Source organism: Stegastes partitus, unplaced genomic scaffold (genome assembly GCF_000690725.1).
Source record: "Stegastes partitus isolate 25-593 unplaced genomic scaffold, Stegastes_partitus-1.0.2 Scaffold1626, whole genome shotgun sequence".
Classification (NCBI taxonomy): Eukaryota; Metazoa; Chordata; class Actinopteri; family Pomacentridae; genus Stegastes; species Stegastes partitus.
Window position 1 is genome coordinate 129,246 of NW_007579357.1, and position 21,957 is coordinate 151,202.

Consider the following 21,957-nt stretch of genomic DNA (forward strand, 5'->3'; position numbering starts at 1 on the left):
ATATTTATTGTCAGTGAAATACAGTGTTATACTTTAATATTCACTCTGAAGTCAAAGCAACACATTTGAAAGCACAAACATGGACAAAGAAAAATACTTCATGGATGTAAATCATGATTTTAGGTTTAATGGATAATTGAAAGAGTTTTAAGAATAAGAAGAAATAACATAGAAAGTCAAATTGTGTTCCTTGTTCATGCTGACACAACGTTTTAGAGTGTTCTCAGAAATATGCATTACATTTCTCTGTATCACTACAACTGTACTACAATTGCTGTATTTTCTATATAATGTGCCCTGAAGCGCTGATACAGAGGAATAATTTTCTCATGGCAACATAAGCGTATGTGGGTGGTGATACATGTGATCACGTGTTAATGTGTTAATCATGTTTTTGTCCAAACCACATGAGGCGCCATGAGATTTACATCATATTTTAGGTTTAAGTGTGATCAGAAATCAATAAGGTGAGAAACTAAAAAGGCAAAAACATTGTTTTTTCAAGCAGTATTGAGTCTTAAACATGTCTTCATTCAGACAAGTAGAAAGAAAACATCCAGAATGCAAGTTTAGGTGTTTGTTTTACTACACTTTATCTGTTGGGCATTTATACAAATTAGAGCCATCACACATGTTTGACATATTTAAATACAATGTTTCAGATAAGTTATAAGACAAAAGAATCTGCCCATGTCATGGTGACAGCCATTAGTTGACATTTTTACCATAAATAGTGGTTTCAGGTGAAAATGTACAAAAGTTTTAAACACATACTGTATCTGTGAAGACCTTTTTCTCAAAAGGAGTTTTTCCTTCATACTCTGAGCAAAAAAAATCTCCACTTCAGGAGCTCCTGAGTACATCAAACTTTTCCAGTTTTAATTCTACATGCTATTTAATTCTATCTACATTCTGGCCGTTTTTACAGAGAGGCTTATTCACATATCATTATCCTCTGACTTACAGATCATTTCAGACAGGACACTTTGTCAGATTTACCCATTTATTTGGGATCACATGCATTTAAGTTTGGCAGTGACTCTGCTTGAGTGATGCTCTGGAACAATCTGAACAAGCCTGAAACAGACAGTCCCTGAGATCACAAACCCCCCCGGCAGAGCCTTAAATTTACAATATGCAAATACAGTATAAAAACAAGAACAAGGAGACCAACTAAATGGTCCTCACTTTACAGAATCCAGATTACATAGTTCCAAGGTACAATAAAGAACCGTCTGCATCCTACAGTCCCACGATGTGGGAAACAACCGGGGTTATTCAATTCAATTCAATTTCATTTGTATAGCGCTGTTTACAACATGTGTCATCATATAGCGTTTCACATGGTAAGGTGAAGACCTTACAAATTGAACTGTTTTAAAAAGGGGGGTGGTTGGGAAGGAGGAGGAGATCTGTCAATCTGCAGAGGCTGGTGTAGCAGCGATGTGCTGAGCGTGGAGTGGGCAGAATGAATGAACGCTGCCTCAGTTATAGAGCACCACGTGGGTGGGCTGGACGATTGTACAGAAAGGGCCTTGTGACTCCATGCCTGTCTGAACTAACGCAAAGCTCTATTTAATACAAAAAACATCTTCTGCCTGTTGATGGTATTTTGTGAAATGTTAAAAAGAGAAATCCAAAATGCCCTCTGTAAAATCTGTGACATAAAAATGTGAGCAAAGTCACAAAAAACTCAAATTTGGCAGCTGACTTTATCAAGTGTTTCGATTTCTATTGTGGAAATTCATGCAAATTAGGGTACTTTTAGATATATAATATCTCATTTGCATATTTAAACTTGCAATACAAAGAAGCACCGTGTCACTGCAAGAAATTAACAGAGGATGTTTCATGTCAATATTGAGTTGTAGTTTTATAGTTTTATTATAATTACAAGATGTACCTATACCTCTAGTGTACAGCAGTTGATGCTACTACATGGACTTAAATGTCATGACATGACCTCTAGGAATAAATTACAATGTTCTCCAACTGGAAACCAGGTTTTAAAAAAATCATTCAAACTAGAAACTTAAAGCATCTAAAAAATGTAATGAGAAATTGAGGAATCTATCCTCACATATGCATTTATTTTATCTTAAAGCAACAATTTTTCTTTCATCAAAATCCATCCAGCTGCCCTGAAATACAAATAACGGTACAATTTTTGTAGTTTATGTGCGTTTGAAGTCACAGATCCCGAGCAGAGTAAAAATGAGGTCTAGTGTGAAAAGAATGAGATTTACATATGTCAGAAATGCAACCATAAACTGAATGGCCCATATACAAAAGCTGGGAGGACAGTCACTGGGACGCGGGTTGTTTCTGAACATGAAAATGGGCCACATGATAGCAGCAAATACGTACAGCACAACAGAGATCACCAGGAATATGAACACGAACCTGTCGAGGTTAAAAGGCAGGCATTTCTTCAGTTTTTTCAGGATGTTGGTGGCTATGATGAGAGGGAGGATGGGGAAAGGAATGATATACGCTATGACACACAAGATCAGAACTGGTCTGTCTCTGTAGCCAGTCAGTGATACGAAAATCATGCAGCTCACAAAGGCCTCCATAACCTTCCAGAATCCAGGCAGAGCAGCCAGGTAGCTCCCCTTCTTCTTGTCCAGGATTTTGTCTTTCACCACTTCAAGCGTGTAGACGAGGGCGCACAAGAAAGCGAATATGGTCACTATCCAGCCGTACAGGCATTTCAGGCAGGCGTAAAAGTTGCCGTAGGTGATAGCGACAGAGACGGTCATGAGCGTGGAGGACATGGCCATCCCTGTGGTGAAGTCACCCCAGTCCATGCAAAGCACGAGAAGAATGTCAAGCTTGAACAGCTCGATAATGGTGATGATGAGGGTCATGATGGGGCAGAAGGCCCAGGTGAACATAGCGTAGTTCCAGTATGTGTGGCTGCTCCCTCCTCTGAAGGAAGCCAGGAGGAAGGTGACCAGAGACAGAAGGATCTGAGCCATGTGCAGCCCTCCTCGTCCGGACATCAGAGTAGAAGGACTGAACACCGCTTTGGACATTGTGTCCTTGATGGTATCTAGTATTCCCATCTCCTTAAATGAGCTGAAGAGCTGCTGAGATATCCTTGTTGTGAATGTCCTCCAGACGGCTGCTAGAAGCTGGTTCAGATACGTTTGATGTGTGTTTTCTGTTGCCTTCCAGCTCCTCTTCCCATGAAGTCTTTTACTGCCTTCACGGTTTGCATAATATTCATTGAACACACAGTGTGTAGCGATAACTGTCTACGGCAGCAGATAGGAAATAAATGAGAGGTTCAAGTCTGAAAGCACGACAGTATAAAGCTGCTACTTCAGCAGTGACACTATTAAAGGATTGTAGTCATTACTGCTGTATCTACTGACATTTTCCTGTATTTATGGATCATTTTTATGAATAAAACTTTAACATCATAATAGCTTTCCTCAAGTTAAGGGCCAGCAGGAGATGAATCATACCAAATACAGCATGAGGACTGTGTTTTTTTTTTTGTGATGGAAAGAGAACATTTCCAGTAGTTGCTGTATATATATTCTGGTACAGGAGAAGCCTGTATCAGTTGTTGTAGATGTAACATGCACGCCAACCAAAACGAGATCCCAGGTCATGCCGACTATATGTAAGTGTGCTATAGTCAAATAGGGAACAGTGGTGATTAGTGACAGCACAAGCTAAGTAAGTTGTGATGTGTAGCCTTGTTACTATGCTGTATTTGTTCATTTAAAAAAGTCAGTTACAAACACCACAACTTCACCTTTAAACACCATTTAGGTATGGACTGGTTAAGGATGACAAAAATGCACAATGACAGCCTGCAGATACAAAAAAAAACAGCATCAATATCTAGACTTAGAGATGGGACGATGGTGTGACAAGTTAAAGGGAAGAAAAAACACAGTGGCCGTCTTAAAAGCACTGGTGTTACTGAGGGGCTGAACAACATTCTTCCAAAAGATGTTTCCTCATTTGGTGATGTGCTGTCTGACATGCCAGTCCAAAATACTCATAGCTGTTCAGTTGGGTTGAGATCTGTTGACTGCAAAGGCCACAGCATATAGCTCACATTATTTTCATGCTCATTAAACCACTCGGTGACCCCACATGCCCTGTAAATGGATAATTTCATTCTTAAAAAGACACCAGATAGAAAGGTTTCATCATAAGATAAAGGTGATCACTCAGAACAGCTTTGTATTGATTTGTTTTGAACCTTCCATCTAGGGAGATAAGTGGACCCAAATCATGCCAGCAAAAAATCTCCTGCAAAATAAGCTCCAGATCCCTCATGCTGGAGTCAAAGGTCTGTTTTTTCTTTTAATTTGTTGCCCATTTGTATATATATTCAGTTGACTAACATTTATACTCATATGTAAACTTTGTAATGTAAATTACCGCTTCTGTTAAATTGACATAATCTGAACTACCTGAGAGTCAAGTCCCAGATAATAACAAGAACAACAATAATAATAATAATAATAATAATAATAATAATAATAATAATAATAATAATATCGTGCTTGTGTCATTCTTATTCCTCTACCTATTATCATCATCATCATCATCATCATCATCATCATCATCATTATTATCATTATTAAGACTGTGACGGAAGAGATAACAACAACAACAACAACAACAATGAAAAGAATAATAATAGGTAGAAGAAAATGAATGACGAAAGCACGTTTCTGCACGGACATATTTTTGTGTGACACTGCTTAGGCTAACTTAAAAAAAAAATTTAACTTAAAACGTAAAACATCTTTTAAAAAAAACAAAACAAAACAAAAAAAACACACAAAACAAGTTGCTGACAGAAAGTCCGTTCTTGATTCTCTTGGTGAGGTTTTGTTTATTTATTTATTTTAATATAGCAGGTCAGTTTGTGTGAGCTATTGTTTCTGGGGAAGTTAAACAGAAAGCACCAGAGGAAGTTGTTGTCAGCGTACGTAGCACTGCTAGCATCAGACATTCAGAAATATGTCTTTACTTTTCTCCCTTTAAAGCCGTACACCTTTAAAAAATAACTCTGGAGGAGGCCGTCGCATTGTTGGAGCTATATTTAGTTGTCATGATAATTTCATTTTCTTGGGCCATTTATTTTATATTTGTGTCGAAGCCACTGTTTGGGAAGAATTAGCTCGCCCAGCGTTAGCGATGGGTCGATGACACAGACTGCACCAGAAGAGTTTTCCTGAACACCGCCCAGCTTCTTGCACCTTGTGAAGGAGCAAAGATGGATTTCTCTAAGTTCCTGGACGATGACTTTGACGTGAAAGACTGGGTGAACGGAGCCTTCAAGGTGGTGCAGAAGGACGCTCCGGGGAAGGCGGACACACACGCAGCTACACTGGTCATGAAGCTGCAGCTGTTCATCCAAGAAGTCAACAATAGCATCGAAGGTGAGCAGTTTAAAACAACTATCACCTCCTAACATGTTCAGATGTATCCAGCTCCAGTGGTTTCCCTCGCTGTGATGTATAAATGTTATTAGACAGCTATACTAAGCTAAACCTAATACTGGTAACCTCCAGTAAATGCTCCCTATTGATTGATGTGCTTACTTTATGTTGAGAGCTGTTTCACTTTGTTCATAAGGATTAGAAATACTTCTCATTGTCGCACAAATACAGTCCAACATCACAGCAAGCTACAGTCTTCACAAAAATAGTTGACTGCATATCTTTAAGTTGTGGACATTTGAGGAAGTCAAGTGATGGGAAACACCAAGCTTTGAAATCGTACTTCGCAGCCCGAGCCAGCAGTAAATAATACACTACCAACTGACTTTATGGCATTGTTGTTATTTAGGCTTTTGTTTGTTTACTTGAATTTTTGCTGCAGGCTGTCTATACAACATGGCAACATACCTTATGTCTACTTCGTTAGCTGTCATCACTGACTTCACTGTTGAAACTGATGCAATGAGTTGGTTGCCTTTGCAGAAATGAAGCGGATGCAGTTTGATGTAGAAACCCACGATTTAAAAAAAAAAAAAAGAAAGAAAGTCCTTGTGTTTGGTAATTTGCAGCAATTCACATCACCAAATAACAATGTTTTAGATGAGAGCTGAACAATTTGAAATCAAGTAACTGTTCAGCCCTATTTCAGACTGCAGCTATGAGTAATTTCATGACCAATTAATCTGATTATTGTTGAAATTAATTGTTTTGTTTGCAAAATGCTAGAAAATAGTGAAGAAATGTTGCAGCACCTGTGTCTACGTGAAAAGTTGATGTTTTGGTCCGACCAGCAGTCCAAAATCCACAGATACTCAGTTTACTGTTTTTAATGAAGTGCATTAAATCTTCATGTCTGAGAAGTTAGAAATGGCAAATATTATAAAATATGTATAAAATGTAATAAACCCAAACAGCTAAAAATAGGCAAACACTAAATTATCAGAATAGTTGAATATTTTCTGTCAGTAGATCAATTATCTAATCGTCATATCTCCAGTAATGTTACACACCACATGGATATCAGATACAGCAGCAGGAAACCAGTAAAACCAGTGGACACGATCAAAGCGAGGTTTGTTTTAGAGCTTTCATGGTATCGTCTCTTAAGCAAACATCATCAGGACATACACGCACCCAGTCTTTGCCTGAAACATGACAATAAAAACAATCTTGTTTCTGTAAAGAGGAGCATTCATTCATATGACTCATATATCATTCAACATTCATTCATTCAAAAATATCAATTTGCCGTTTAATGTTATGACAGTATTTGTTGCATAACCACAACAAACACACAACAGAAGAAATGACATGAATCAGGACAGAGGATAAGATTGTTCAATTTATTTTTATAAAAAAGAAATCTATTCCAAACAGAACCGCAGCGGCACAAACTGATTGTATGAAAGTCATGATTGTCTTGTGATGTTTTTTTAATGATTTCTGACTGTGTGTTGTTGTGCAGAGAGCAGTAATCAGGCCCTTCAAAACATGCCTCGAGTGTTGAGAGATGTGGAGGCTTTGAAACAGGAGGCGTCCTTCCTGAAGGAGCAAATGGTCCTGGTCAAAGAGGACATCAAGAAGTTTGAGCAAGACACTGTTCAGTCCATGCAGGTGTGTGATTTCTATACAGTGTATTTGTGAAGTAGTGTTTGCATTGAAAACAATAAACAGATCTGCAATGACACGTTATTCAAATCATTTCGGTGATCGTAAGCATTATGATAGTCAAAACCTGACTGTGGCAATGAGATGTGCCTAGTGCTCAGAGGAAATGCAGCTTTAATTGATTGTTGCTTGGATCATATTCATCAGGTCCTGGTGGAGATCGATCAGGTGAAGGGTCGAATGCAGCTGGCTGCTGAAGCGCTGCAGGAGGCAGACAAGTGGAGCACGCTGAGTGCTGACATCGAGGAGACCTTCAAAACACAGGTATGAATGAAGGGAACCGCCACAGGCTTCATAATGATAGACCTTTGTTTCTCATCCATATGACAACCAAGACATCCTGTACATTGACATTCACAGACTCGGCATCAATGTAAACAGATTGTGCTGAGATTAGAAAAAGACTTTAAAATATTGAATTTCTGACGTGTGTAATTACTGTTAGTTATCGTCCACGAACTCATTATAGAATTTTAAGATATTTTCTTCTCCTTTTTCCAGGACCTTGCCGTAATTTCCTCCAAGCTGACCAGCATGCAGAACAGCCTGTCCATGCTGGTGGACACGCCAGACTATTCTGAGAAGTGTGTCCACCTGGAGGCTCTAAAAAACAGACTGGAGGCCATGGCCAGCCCACAAATAGTAGCTACTTTTAATTCCATGTCTATAGGTAGGACCCCTAGAGCTCAGTGTTTTGTTTGTCAAATTTATTCCATCTTCTCTGCCTTTGTTTGCTGTTGTTTGCTTCCAGTGTACACTAAGTATACATATATTCTTTCCTCTCTGCAGACCAGGCCAAGCTGTTTGTTAAAGTCTTCACAGAGATAGATAGAATGCCGCAGCTTCTTGCGTATTACTACAAGTGTCACAAGGTAGGTCCTGCAAATGCCATCACAAAATCACGTCTCCTATGCTGAAAGTGGAGGCATCTAAGTAAATATGGGTTTTGTCGTCTCCAGGGCCAGTTGGTGAGCATCTGGCAGGATCTCTCTCAGAGCGAGCTCAGTCTGAATCAGCAGCTGTCTGAGTTCTACGACACTTTGCTCTCCAGTTGGCACGCTCAGCTTCAGTGGAGCAGCCAGGTGAGACACACCTACATAGACGCTTAAGTGGTTGTAATTCAGTGACGATTTCTAACAGATTATTTGAATTTGCTGCAGGTGTTCAAGAACCCGTACGAAGTGGTGACAGTGTTGCTGATCCAGACTCTGGGGGCCATGGTGCCGTCCATCCCTGTGTGCCTGAGCACTGCAATGGAGAGGGCAGCACAAGAGCAGCGTCTGGATACTCTGCTGGAACTCCATAACACCGCATCCACGTTTGGACACAACCTGGAGGCCGCGATGCTGCCACACCTGGGTCTGTACAGAGATACGTTACTGTAGACACTGAAGACATGGGGAGTTAGGTCCTTACATTCTGTTTGTCTTTCATCCATAGGGGAGAATAACCTCCTGAAGGTGAATGAGCTGGTCTGTGCGCTCTATGATCCCTACAAATCTTACCAACTGCAGTATGGAGACCTGGAGGAAGCTCACCTCCTCATCCAGATCAGCGCTGTACCTTTGGTTAGACCCCACACGTACACACATAGGCTCAAGATAATAGATATATTAAACCATATCAGAACAGTTATTTGTGTCTGATTTACACGTCTTTGTTTATGCCACGTCTCACTCTCTATGTTCTCTTCTCTTTTTAGGAACATGGGGAGGTAATTGATTGCGTAGAAGAGTTGAGCCACTCTGTAGGAAAGTTGTTCGGCCTGGCGAGTGCTGCTGTGGACCGCTGTGTCAAACTCACCGATGGACTGGCCGTGTGTGGCCTCCTCAAAGCTCTCAAAGCCCTCTTCACCAAGTAAAGATCATTTACTCATAATCACAGTCATAAGCTACACATTATATTAATCACAAAAGCCCCATGCACCATACATGTTTTATTTCTATAAATAATTTGTCTGATGCAAGGTGGCTCAGTGGTTAGCACCCTCGCCTCGTAGGTAGAAGATCCCTGGTTCGCATCCCAATTAGGGCTCTTGGGATCTTTCTGTATGGAGTTTGCATGTTCTCCCTGTGCAGCGTGGGTTCTCTCCGGGTTCTCCGGCTTCCTCCCACAGTCCGAAAACATGTTGAGGTTAATTGGTGATTCTAAATTGTCCGTAGGTGTGAATGTGAGTGAGCTTGGTTGTCTGTCTCTAAGTGTAGCCCTGTGATAGACTGGTGACCTGTCCAGGGTGTCCCCTGCCTTCACCCTAAGTCAGCTGGGATAAACTCCAGCCCCCCATGACCCTAGTGAGGATTAAGCAGTGTATAGATAAAGGATGGATGATTTTAAACTATGTGGATATTAACTGAGTTTTGCCAACAGCTTTAATGTTGTGCTCATTCTAGGTATGTGTCAGACTTCTCCACAACACTCCAATCAATCCGAAAGAAGTGTAAACTTGAGGATACGCCAAGTTCATCTGTCTTCCAAGAGGACTGGACAGCCTTCCAGAACTCAGTCAGGTTGGTGTTTTTTTTTCCCACAGTTAAGATAAATTTAACCCTTTGAATCCCCAAACTGGCTGATGGCTTTTAAAGGCACGTTTTCTTTTTTAAATCCCCGAACTACACCATTTATCAGTTTAAGAAACTGTAAAAATGGAAAGAACATCTTGATTCATTATAACTGTGTCATGCTGCACAGAAGACATTCTTGAGTTCTCTCTGCTTCTAGTCATTGTGCTGTTTCCATAGCGATGCAGAACTGTATATTGCAATTAGAAATGAGCCTACGGTGAGCAAAACTGTGACAGACGCAACCCTCCAAAACTGCTTGTAGCGAGTTAATTACATTGCAGATTTTACAGGAAAAGATCTGTGTGCCTGATGTCGTATTGTCTTTTGCAGGATCATTGCCACATGTGGAGAATTACTAAGACAGTGTGGAGCCTTTGAGCAGCAGCTGTCAAACAAGTAAGAAACATAATTGCAATCGATATTTCTTAACCTCGTTCCCTTTCGCCTGAAACCATTTATCTCTTCAGGCTGTGAGCACAGAGTCAGTAAGTCACAGTCTCAGATTTTAAAGAAATGCGTGCAATCCTTTCTGCAGGATCCTGGGCACAGCAGGAAAGTACTTGTCAGAATCTTACAGCCCACGCAGCCTGGCAGGCATCCAGGAGGCCAGTTCCACAGAGAGGAAGAGCGCCACCAAGAACCCTTGGCAGGAATACAACTACCTACAGCGGGGAAATGTGGCAGAATACAACAACCTGATGGAGGTCCTCTACTCATTGAAGGTATGATGTGGCGCTCCGTGTCACATTTTTCAATCTGTTGATGTTTTCTGAAGGGAACTGTTACACTTGGTTCATCAAGGGCCCTCTGCATCTGTTCTCACGCCTCTCTTTCCCCTCGTCTTGCAGGAGAAGGGCACTGGGAACTCCAGCTTGTTAGCTGAGCCCAGAACAGCTCTGACCAGACTCAATCAGCAGGCCAACCAGCTGGCCTTCGACTCTGTCTTCCTGCAGATCAAACACCAGCTCTGCCTCGTCTCCAAGATGGAGGTGAGTACGTGTCAAGTTTCCAGATTATTTGATTTCGAATAATGATTGATAAGATTTGAGCGCTGAGAGCTTTCGGATTGAGGGTGCACGTGCATTTGAGTGCTGGGTGTAGTGCATCAGTTTTAATCTGATCTCATGCCGTTTGATTTGTGCTCATTGTTTGTGTTAAGAGTCAAGAGGCGCCTGGACTTGGAGAGAGCTACACCGAGGACCTGCCTACTTTCAGCCTGTCACCGCAAGAATACATCACAAATGTAAGTCAGGTTTGATTAACATCCTGTTGATGACAATAGCTTATGTTAAATTACATAGAAAACATCAGTACAAAAGAACAGCAGGACTTATGTGATAAGAATCTGTGAAATCAGTGCTTTTTGTACATATTCACAAGTAAGATAGGTACTGTGTGTGATACTGGCGCCAGATGTATCAATCATGGCTTTCTTTCCCCTCATAGATAGGACAGTACCTGATGTCTCTGCCACTCCACCTGGAGCCTTTTGTCACCCAGGAGGACCCGGCACTAGAGATGGCCTTACATGCTGGGAAGCTGCCTTTCCCTCCAGAGCAAGGTTACTGACGATCAGCCCGGATTTTCATCTCAATCCGTCTCTCCACAGGATATTTGTCTTTCGTCTCCTCTGTTTCACACTTTTCTGGCTTTTCTTCTTATTTTTATCTTCAGTAACCCTTCTTCCGCAAATCCCTGATAATCTGCACTCGTAGCTCATTTTTCCTCAAAATTCAAAGACAGACAGACAGACTCACTTGTACAGTTGCTGCGATTAGCTGGAAAAATCTCTCAAAGTGCATCAACTTCAGTATTTAAACACATGTTGTGTTTTTTGTAGATACCTCAGTTTAGCCAATCAAAGCATATTTGTTGCGTTATGATGTCAGTCGTTTTTGGCCCCAGTCACTCCTCAGCACTACAGCTTTAAACAGTGTACCCAAAACTCCATAAGAATAGGAATACTTTAAATAATAAGAGAACAGTTTGTACACTGGGCATAGTTTTGGTTTCATACTGAGCAACACAGCACAATGCATGAACACCTGAAGACAAAATGCACACTCACTGTCCAACATGTAGACACTTTACATCTCTTCTCTCCTGCTCTCTGTGCTCAGACCTGCTGTATTTTATTAGAACTGATGTTTGTTGTCAGATGATAGAACGAGTACGCTGTGCTGCATGAAATGTGGCTCATTAACATTACATTTCAACTGATGTTAACTTCAAAGCTGCTGCGTTGTGTCGCTAAAATCCTAACTGTATAGCCTCAACATAGTCTGACAAAGTCACTACACACACAAGTTAAAAATGAGCCGTGTGCTGAGGATTCTGCTACAAAATTCAAAGCTACTACCAAAGCCAGACAGCTACATAATAAGTAATAAGGAAGTTTCTTTAGCTGCTTGTAAAATAGCCTCTGTGACCATGTTGGAACAAACATTTTCACTGTGTTAAGGAGTTCAAGCCCCTGCCCATTTGTTCTTATGCAGCTAACTCTTGTTCCCTTTACACCCTGTGAAACACCACCTCTCTTCTGTCTCAGGTGACGACCTTCCCGAGCTGGACAACACAGCAGACTACTGGCTGGGCTCCATCGCTCGGGCGACCATGCAGACCTACTGTGATGCCATCTTGCTCATCCCCCAGCTGAGCACCCATTCCACTAAACAGCTGGCCACAGATATTGGTAACCAAAATGCTGGACAGACACGTTTTTAACAGCTTGCGATGGCCGCATTAAACAGTGACATCTAATTATATTGTGAATGGATCCGTTGAAAAGCACGGTGAGTTCAGCTGATGTGTTTGTACCACTTGAGCTGATGACTCTCCTGTTTCTGCTCCACAGACTATCTGAGCAACGTGATGGACGCTCTGGGCCTGCAGCCGTCTCGCGCCCTGCAGCACATCGTCACGCTGCTCAGAGCTAAACCAGAAGACTACCGACAGACGGCCAAACTGCTGCCTCGTCGACTGGCCTCCACCATCGCTGCGCTGCGCTGCATCGACTACTAACAGCAGGGGAGAAGGACTCTGTAGGTACAGTGACTCTCAGAGCGGCACTGGGGGACTTCGTGCTGAAGAATGTGATATTAATAGCAGCTGGTTTACATGTTACAGTCCCTTGAATCTCACATTTGCTAATAATGATTCTCACTTGGGGACTGCAGCATTTTAGAATGTGTCTAGCGTGGGATTTATGGGAATGTTAAGGGAATTAAATCAGGTTGGTTCTCGCATTTTGTCACTGATTAGCAAGTTTGGCTTTAAATGATGTCTCACCAGTGATGTTGCCTTCAAGTCAAGCCAAGAGGTGACGGCGTCTTGACTTCTCAGCTATAGTTTCTGCATTTATAAGATGGGGAGAGGAGGTCTTAGAGCATTTTTGAAAATCTATACGACCAATATATTTGACATACGTCATACTAATATAATTAATTTTGGCTATTAAATTATATAGAGGTAATATTTCTGATATGAGCTGTATTGATTTCCGTTAGCTGAGCTTCACATTCAGCAGTTTGCTTCTAAGTTAAAGGAGGAGGCGACTCTTTTGTGTTGTTGTGGTGGGGACTCAACTAACAAGACTCTTCATGTGGGTGTTTTGTTTGTTTTTTTTTTTCATATTTTTTCATGCAGTATCGTGAACTTCTGTACATAAAACAGTTCATCAACATGCTATTGTATCCTGGTGAGTTATTTTTATGAAGCTTTTTATTTCCATTTATTGAAAAGTTGTTCTAGTTGAATAAATGTATGAGCATTTCTTGAAAATAGCTTCATCCTGCAGTCGTGAACCGTCTGTTCAAAATCTAAAGGTGTCTTATTTTCCTGTTTTTTGTTCTGAACTGAAGTTGAATGTATTCGCACCCTCAAGTCATGAAAATTGGCATGTCTGTCACGGTTAACTCTCAGGGGGGATACATGTGGAAGATTTTGCAGAGGTAAGACTCCTGTCTGAGAGGAATGACACAGTGGGTATGTGAGAGTTTGGCAAATGCTTAAAACAATGTTGCAGAAGTACAAAATTTATAAGTCTAAGAGTTCTTGTTGGACTGGAAAACGATTTAAAGACCTCCTCAGCTGAGGATAACCAGCTTTTAATCTTGTTAATGTGTGTTTTTTATATATGCTAGTACGATAAATGCATTCCGAGGTTTTATTTATTAGTAACAAACCTGCTGGATTCAGTTTGGGACTTTCTGTATCATCATTCAAAATCAGTTTCTAGGTCAAACATGTGTGGCGAACCTACTTCAATATTACTACTTGCCATCGTGTAGTTTTACCATGTTTGAAGAGAGCTGCAGGTGAGCTGGAGTGCTCGGGCTGCAGCGAGTGGTGCATTAAAAGCGAGGCTGGTACTCGAGAGATCAGAAGACGTTTCACCTCTCATCCAAGAGGCTTCATCAGTTCTCACTGACTAGTTGGGAGATCCAGATATTTATATCCTAAAGGAGCCATTAACACCTGAGTTTCTGTTTCATTTGGGGGGTTTGTTGCTCCTCCCCCTAATTATATGGGTTGTTAGTGCGCCCCCTGCCACAAAGGGATTCATTAGGGTCCCTAATGAACCCCTTTGAGGTGAAACGTCTTCAAGGAACTCAAGCAAGTCCAGTTGCTGCAATTAATCTACCAGAATAACAGTGACCTGGATGACTGAGAATCTTCACAGACGAGAGATCAGAACATTCTAGCAACAGAGTAGAGTTACAGCAAAGACATTTTAAGGCCAAAAGTATGCGTTTTTAGAGGTTTAATCAATGACTAGAGAGGGACTTTAATATATCACATTACATCTTATAAAAGCTGCTCTGTCATGTCTGAGGAATTGATAGCGTCTTAAAAACACTTTTTGGATGTTGGTGTGAGAATGTTCTTCATTTTCTATCATGTAACCTGTGATCATATTCTCATCTAAATCTTTAATGCACAAAAATAATTACTAGGGTTTTAAATAAAAAACAGAGAGAGACTTTAAACTACAAGATTCATTCAATTGTTGCTGAAAGGATTTTTTTAAATATACATTAAAGTCGTCATATGAAATATCTCACTATCTTCTTTTCAAGTGTGAACACTTTCTGTTAACTGATAATAAATTAAATATTTTATGTTCCAATTTGAGGATGCCACTCTGGACTTTAGGTAATACTGATGAGGATTTTTCACCATTTCCATCCATGTTGGGTAATTAAATATTTAGCAGATCATTTAATTTTGAACATATTGATTTAATTCAGCCCTAAACTACAACTAAATACAAAACTACCTGACAGATTTAAAGGGTTCCTGTCACATATTTTGCACAACTTCCAGGGGACGCTTTAAAGCATTTCGTAATGATTGGCTGTAATGTTTTTACTGTTCATCACTCTGCATTAAGATTCATTACCAGCGATACTCATCGCTGTGAGCTGAGGCTGGGTGGCTTCCCTACTCTGAATGTTATTTATTTATAAGGCTCTTTCTGCTTCATTAATGTCTTTCAATGTGGACTCTCACCGTACTTGCTGAAATGTCTGGATTCTGCAGGTGCTGGATGATTTTACTGAGCTGGGAAAATCCAGTTTTACCCACTGTGCACCTGCAACCTAGAAAAACCTGCAGAACAACCAGGTTTCTAACTTCATCTTGTCTTGGCGCTGTTCTTGTTTTAGTTTGTATATTGAAAACTTAGATGCACTTATTAATTCTTTTATTTGAATAACTTCCCCTTTAGATATGTTGCTGTTATCCAGGCTTCTTATTTGTCTACACAGCAGCTGACTATGAATGAATGAATGAATGAATGACCACTCGTACTTGTGATTCAGCCTTGTTGGGATCTTTTGTCTGACGACCTCCTTAAAAATAAACCTCGACAGTTACTATTTTTATTCCCACTAAATGATGCGATCCAGTCATATATTTCCAATTGCTTCCCCCGATTGGCTGTCATCGGCGTCCATGCTGTCCAGAAACAGGGATGTGGAGCATCATCCAGCATCACATGCCTCTGTACCTGCTCTCCTCCAACATGGACCAGTGTTTGGCCCTGACGTCAGCCGTTACCGCCCTGCCTGCAGTGTCGGTGCCTCCAGAAGGAGGAGATGCTGCTGCCGACGACGATGATGATGGAGACGGGAGAAGCGGCCTCGCCATCCATCCCATCCGCGGGCGGAATCGAGGCGCACCGATAAAGGCGAGTGCCAGGGGTCGGGGTGGGGAGGGGGAAACTTTCGGATGGGGACGCCGAAACGTCCGCCACCTTTCACATCTGGCGCAGGAAGAGATGCCCCGCGGCAGCCGAGGGAGCGGCGGGCTGTGGTGTCGCTCCGGTCGGGGGGTTCCTCAGCTTGGCACGGCTCCGGCGAGCGCGCCCACTGTGGAGGCGATTTAGGGAACACGTCCCCCGGGTAACAAAAAAAAGAAAGAGCCTCCATTTTTTATTTATTATTTTTAAACCATCGCCGCCAATTTGATGACTAGAAGGTGAAGAAATGCCTTTAAAAAGAAGGGTGGAGCTGCGGTTTCTTGAATAAATGATGAGGAATCCCGCTCGGCACTAATTACGCGAGGTTCATTTCGATGTTTGTGTCCGACCAAACTGCCTCGGCGCCTTGTTTTCGTAGCCGAACAATGACACAGGTGATGTTATGTCACCGGAGCCGGAGAGGATGATGGCTGCTGGCCGGTGCGGGACGACCCCAGGCGTGATGATAGCGGCTCTCCATGGAGGCTGTTTATGCAATCCGACGCAGTGTTGCAAGTGGGCTGATTTCCTGCTGTTTGTCTCCATGTGATGTGATCCCCAGAACTGCCAGGCCTTTATGTTTCTGTGAAATATGCCCAGGCCCTGCGTAAAACATCACCAAGTGTCCCCGCACAGGGACGAGCTCTGAATAAAGGAGGGAGGGCTTCTCTTTGGAATTTAAGATAATAATAAAAGAAGAAGCGGGGAAAGCCATCATGTCGAAAGTTGTCAGCAACAAGGAGAAGAAATCCTTCAGCAAGAAGCTGTTCCGGAGGAGCTCGGTGCGCTCCGTGGGCAGCTTCATGAACAGAGTTCTCCGGACTCTGTCCACTCTGTCTCATTTCGGCACCGACGAGCAGGCCGAGCAGGACGAGAAGGACGACGCGACTCTGATCCCGAGCACCACCGGGGGGTCGGTGCCGTCCGACGACAGCGACTGCGGGGGGTTTCCCTTCGGGGACAAGGTGCCGGGGGTGGCCGGCCTCAAGAACCACGGCAACACCTGCTTCATGAACGCCATCCTGCAGTGCCTGAGCAACACCGAGCTGTTCGCAGAGTACCTGGCCCTGGAGCAGTTCAAAGGTGCGGAGACGACCGGCAACAACGACAAGGCCAAGTCCAACGGGGTGCTGGTGCAGAAGAAGGGCAGCGGCGGGCAGCAGCAGCAGCAGCAGCAGGAGACCGGGGAGGTGACCGAGCAGCTGTCCGGGCTGGTCCGGGCTCTCTGGACCTTCGAGTACACTCCTCAGCACAGCAGAGACTTCAAGGTAGGCTGGGTGGCATGCAGGAGGGGACTCATATGGAGAAGTCATGTCTAACACAATGCACCAGGGTAGATGCAACTTTACTGTCAGTGCACAGAGCAGCAGGACAAAGAAATGCAGGTTTGCATCCAAGCAGAAGTGCAAAAGAAGCAGTAAGAGTGCAGCGCAGTGAGAAATGTCCAAGTGGAGCAGCAGCTGTAAGGCTGAATGGATGAGAAAGGAGTTCTATTACTTCTTAGGCTTTGATTACAATTACTGCTCATTTGTTTTGTACCACTTGTCTTCTAGCTCTACCTACTGACTGACTACACTTTTTAAAATCTTTGTTACTGTTATGCACAAGTCAGATTTCTTGTCTGTGAAAACCTGCTGGACAATAAAACCTTCTGATTGTGATCCTAACATTGAAGCAGTACAAACAGAGATGTAAGACATGCTTCATGTGTATATGAGTGGTATGACCACATTAAACAGAATAAGCTGTTGAGCCTAATTAGGTTTTTCCTTGTTTTGATGCTGTTTCCCATCAGAATCCTAAATTTTAGTAAATGTTTTCACATGCCCCATATGCGCATTTAAAACCTTGACAGATGTCATGTTATTTCCAGGGGAATAGTAAATACAGATGGGTATGAGTTACATAATATAGCCAGTTTGTGCCTTTATTGGTAAATTAGGGAGATGCACAAACTTGCTCCTGTTGAAGCATCAACTTCTGCACCACAGTGAACTCTGCTATGTAAATTATTGGTGGCAAATACAACAAAAACACATCTTTTTTCTGTAGTACAACACTGACAACCAAACCATGCTTTCTTGCAAAAATTAAAATTAGATTTTAATATCATGGAATTGCTTTATTTATCAGAAATCACAGATAATTAGTTCAGAAACTTTATCCCACGTTTAACCCATTCTCTAGTTCTCTAGTTCTCGGCTTTTATTTTGTTTTCGGTCTGAAACATTCATGTTATTTTCTGCCTTTGATCGAGGATTAGTTTGCATGCAAGGCTTCTCGGTTATGATTACAGTTTATGTAATGCTTCAACTGCCTTTTTATAGTAGAATAAATCCTATTAAACAAGCCAGTGTTCTCAGGTTAACGCTCCTTCGTTTACAAGCCTTCTTTTGCTGGTCAGCTGAGACTTTAGCTGTAATAAAACTCCTCTTTTTTTTACATTTTATTTTTGACTCCTTCATTGTCTGTCCCGCACTTATCAGCTTTTGTTCTCAGCTTCGTTTTCATCATTTCACCTCTCAAACCTGAATCTCGACTCTGAAAAGTTTGCCTGTCACATTCACAAAGGTTTGTTCTTTTCGCAACAGGGACGCCTTTTGTGGGTCTTTTTTTGTCTGATAGCCTATTTTTTCGAAAGTTCAAAATACAAAATGGAGAGAAACGTAGTTGAACAGGGCCATACAGCACATTCTTTATTCTTGACGGTGTTGCTATTTCTGTCCATTTCTTTCTACCTTAGTTGCCAGCCAGAGCACAAAGACTCTGATTGGAAATAGATCATCCCTATCAGAGTAAGAGGCGCTGATTATGCTCAAATTAACAGGGAAATAAAGTGCGGGGACTTTGCTACAGAGTATTTATAAACTAAGTATCTAATCTGAAATGAGTAAAATTGTTTTTTAATGCTAATTTGAATGGTTGAGGCTTGTCACATGTCAAAATGTTGCTTTTAAAAGCATTAATCCTTCTATGTTTGATTAGACACAGTAGAAACATGACTTTCTTTTCTAATATCTAAACAACAGTCAAGCATTTGGATGGATTCAAACTGTTTGAATGCTCAAACTGATGGACAAAAAATTTATTTTGCTCATGCAACTGTAAATGCATCTAATTGAACTTCAGCGACTTATTTTCGCGGTCGGCGTACATTACACGTGAAGGTTTCGTGCTTCTCGTCTCAGACCACAATCTGAGCCTAAAACTGAGAGCACTTAAAGATCATTAGAGAGACGTCCGTAATAATAACACGGGGGAATCATCCGCTGTGTCTCAGAATCCATTTTCTCTCAGAGGCGGTTGGTTTGACGATTATGTCGTTGTACACCATCCAAACTGCCCAAGAGCACAATCTGTACCAGCTCTCATTGAACATCTTACAAGAGATGAGGGACGTTCACTATTTGTGAAAAGTGGTACTTAATTTAACCGAGTGATTGACGGCGAAGCAACGGTGGTGGTCTGAACACAACTGATGTCAGCGGCTAATAGAATTATTGCCATGCAGGGCCTCTGCACATACGACTTTAGCATTAGTGAACATGTTTTTGTCAGTGTTGTAGACTGAAAGACAGTGTTAGCCGTGCACAAAACAAGTTATACAATTAGAGAAATGAGGAAGGAATAATCACCTTCAAATGTATGTTAGACAAATTATACTTTTCCTCTGCCTTTGTGGGTTTCATTGTAATTATTATGAACTTGTCATGGTTAACCCTTTAGGCCTTGACATGCCATGCTTAGCTTTAAAGAGCCCATATTGTACATATTTACATATATGTAGTTATATGTATTATTTGATTTTAGAGGTCTACTCAAACATATTTACATGCTTTAATGATCACAAAACATACTTTCTCATTCTGTTCACTGTTGTCTGTCTGAAAAGCTACATTTCCTGGTCAGCACAGGCATTATACAGTTGAACAAGAAGCTTTATTGTCATTGTATAAAAATACAACAAAATTTCGTTTGGCATCAATTTTGTAGTAGCTAATATGGTCAAAGTTCTAAGAAGAAAAAAGTTAAAAGGTGATATAAATAATAAAATAGCAATAAAATAAATCCTTTATTAAAAGTGCAGAAGAGCATTTGTGTAACGTAGTGATGTAAACAAGTACAGGAAGACGAGCCTGGACTTCAAACGTGGCATTTCTGCTGATCAGGAACAGTGTTTTCTGTTCGAGAGAATAAGTTTTAGGATTTGTAGACCTTTTATGTGGCACAAATAGTCCAAAAAAGCATAATATGGGATATTTTACAGTTTGCCAAAATATAATTTAATCTCCATTCACATCCAAGAACCAGAACTGAGCGCTCCACCAATTTTTCACTCAACCATCAGTGTTCTCAACATGAAGAGCACCACTCAGTCTGTGAAAGCAGTTGTGTGATGCGTCTGTCGTAGCTCTTGATGATTATGTCTGACAAAATAAACCTGCTGATGTGACGGTTGTTATCGTGAATTGGATTGGAGATTCAGAATAGAAAGGCTGGAGGTTTGAGAGGTGTGGACATTTATTTAAAAGACTAACAGCTGAGTTACATTTGAGAAACAGTTGAATGTTTTTGATTGATACAAACTGCTAAAACAGAAGATGTCTCCACTTACGTAGCAGCCAGCCCTCAATTGAAGGAAACACTAAACTGGTGGAGTATCCCTTTAAATGACAACACTGGTTGATGACTTGTGCTCAAATGAAATGAACCACCACTGCGAGTGTCCCAATATATGCGTACTGACGACAACTATGATATTTTAAAAATGAAATTCAGTGAAAGCTGACTGATTGAATGATTTCAAATCAAAGTCACAATTTTCAGTGATGCAGTTAGTGAATCACAAAGGCTGCAATTTAGGATGTACATTATGCATTAGCTCTGATGCAGTGTTTAAGCTGTCATGTCCGTGGTTTTACAGATTCATGCCATTCTCTTTGCGTGACAGTAGCTTTTTTATCGATGTCCCTTGCGATTATGCTCCATAACATGATTTAAATATTGAACTGAAGCAAAAGTTATACCACAAATCTAATCCCCATCACATTGTCTGCCAGAAAAATCACAGTTAGATATTCATCCCTAATTAACATCATGTTATTAATACACATATAATAATATAAATTAAAGCCGCAAGCGGCGATGGACGGGTCCTCGCCCTACGCTTGTCGGCCTTTGCGCACGGCGGGGTGTGGGGCAAACCTGCTCCGGGCAGGACTGTGATCCGGCATGTCGAGTTTGGGGCAGATCGGAGCAAGTGTGGCCTAGTTACGAGCCACTTCCTGTTTAGTGGCGAGCCGCGGCGGCGTGCGTGTTGGCCGGGGTGGAAACGCGCTCTGGCTGAGACTCGGAGCGCGCGTGTAATATTTCAGGCCGATTGGAGCACAGTCTCGTATTCTGGTGTTTTATGGCGTTGTGGCCAAATTCAGGGGGGCGCCATTTCCACGCCGTCACACTTGTGCCGACCATTTTACTAACGTGTCATCACCACCTCCTGTAGTTTATGCTGGCCAAATTTCAGATGTGTACGACCTTCCCTGTAGGAAGAGATAGATTTTGAAAATGGTCAAAAATGGGCAAAAGTCAGGCAAATGCGGCACAGGGGTTTTTCAACATAACGGACTTCCTGTTGGGGTTAGGGCTTGGTGCTGATTGACTTTTTTGTGCGTCCTGACCTGCTACACATGCCCAGCGAATCTTGTAGCTGTAGGTGAAACGACCTTCCGACAAGAGTCAGTTGAATTCAAAAAACACTGCGATAATGGACAAATGGCCATTGATCGAAATTGGACGGGCCGCCATTTCCAAACCGGGCCTCAGCGGAGCATTTGAAGAACTTTTAGTCACCATGTCATGTAGTTTGTGCTCACCAAAGGCTAGGTGTGTACGACGAACCCCCTCGGAGGAGTTCGATTTTGAAAATGGCCAAAAATTGTCATTTTTGAGCAAAAATGGTGTGCTCGGACCGTAAAAAGTCATACTATAGCATGTCGTTTTTGTCAAAAAA

At 41.7% G+C, this 21,957-nt stretch overlaps 2 protein-coding genes across 2 annotated transcripts; one reads left to right on the plus strand and one right to left on the minus strand.

Moving 5' to 3' along the window:
* Positions 1 to 1,452: 1,452 nt before the first annotated feature.
* On the minus strand, positions 1,453 to 3,138 carry LOC103371676 (myeloid-associated differentiation marker-like protein 2). The gene has a single exon (XM_008301077.1). The coding sequence runs from the start codon at positions 3,066 to 3,068 to the stop codon at positions 2,175 to 2,177; it is 894 nt and encodes a 297-aa protein (XP_008299299.1). The 5' UTR covers positions 3,069 to 3,138; the 3' UTR covers positions 1,453 to 2,174.
* Positions 3,139 to 4,947: 1,809 nt separating this feature from the next.
* Positions 4,948 to 13,488, plus strand: cog7 (component of oligomeric golgi complex 7). The gene is made up of 17 exons (XM_008301078.1): positions 4,948 to 5,417; positions 6,943 to 7,091; positions 7,293 to 7,409; positions 7,647 to 7,815; positions 7,935 to 8,017; positions 8,105 to 8,227; positions 8,306 to 8,504; positions 8,586 to 8,713; positions 8,848 to 9,002; positions 9,536 to 9,652; positions 10,037 to 10,102; positions 10,242 to 10,428; positions 10,555 to 10,695; positions 10,866 to 10,949; positions 11,153 to 11,267; positions 12,255 to 12,398; positions 12,561 to 13,488. The coding sequence occupies exons 1-17, from the start codon at positions 5,252 to 5,254 to the stop codon at positions 12,725 to 12,727; spliced, it is 2,310 nt and encodes a 769-aa protein (XP_008299300.1). The 5' UTR covers positions 4,948 to 5,251; the 3' UTR covers positions 12,728 to 13,488.
* Positions 13,489 to 21,957: the final 8,469 nt, after the last annotated feature.

Bases quoted from the DNA above. Each gene is read 5' to 3' on its own strand.
- cog7 (XM_008301078.1), top strand. From the start codon at position 5,252: ATGGATTTCTCTAAGTTCCTGGACGATGACTTTGACGTGAAAGACTGG. The intron at 9,003-9,535 runs GTAAAGATCATT...TGCTCATTCTAG, and splicing joins CTCAAAGCCCTCTTCACCAA to GTATGTGTCAGACTTCTCCA. The intron at 10,950-11,152 runs GTAAGTCAGGTT...TTCCCCTCATAG, and splicing joins CGCAAGAATACATCACAAAT to ATAGGACAGTACCTGATGTC.
- LOC103371676 (XM_008301077.1), bottom strand. From the start codon at position 3,068: ATGGGAATACTAGATACCATCAAGGACACAATGTCCAAAGCGGTGTTC.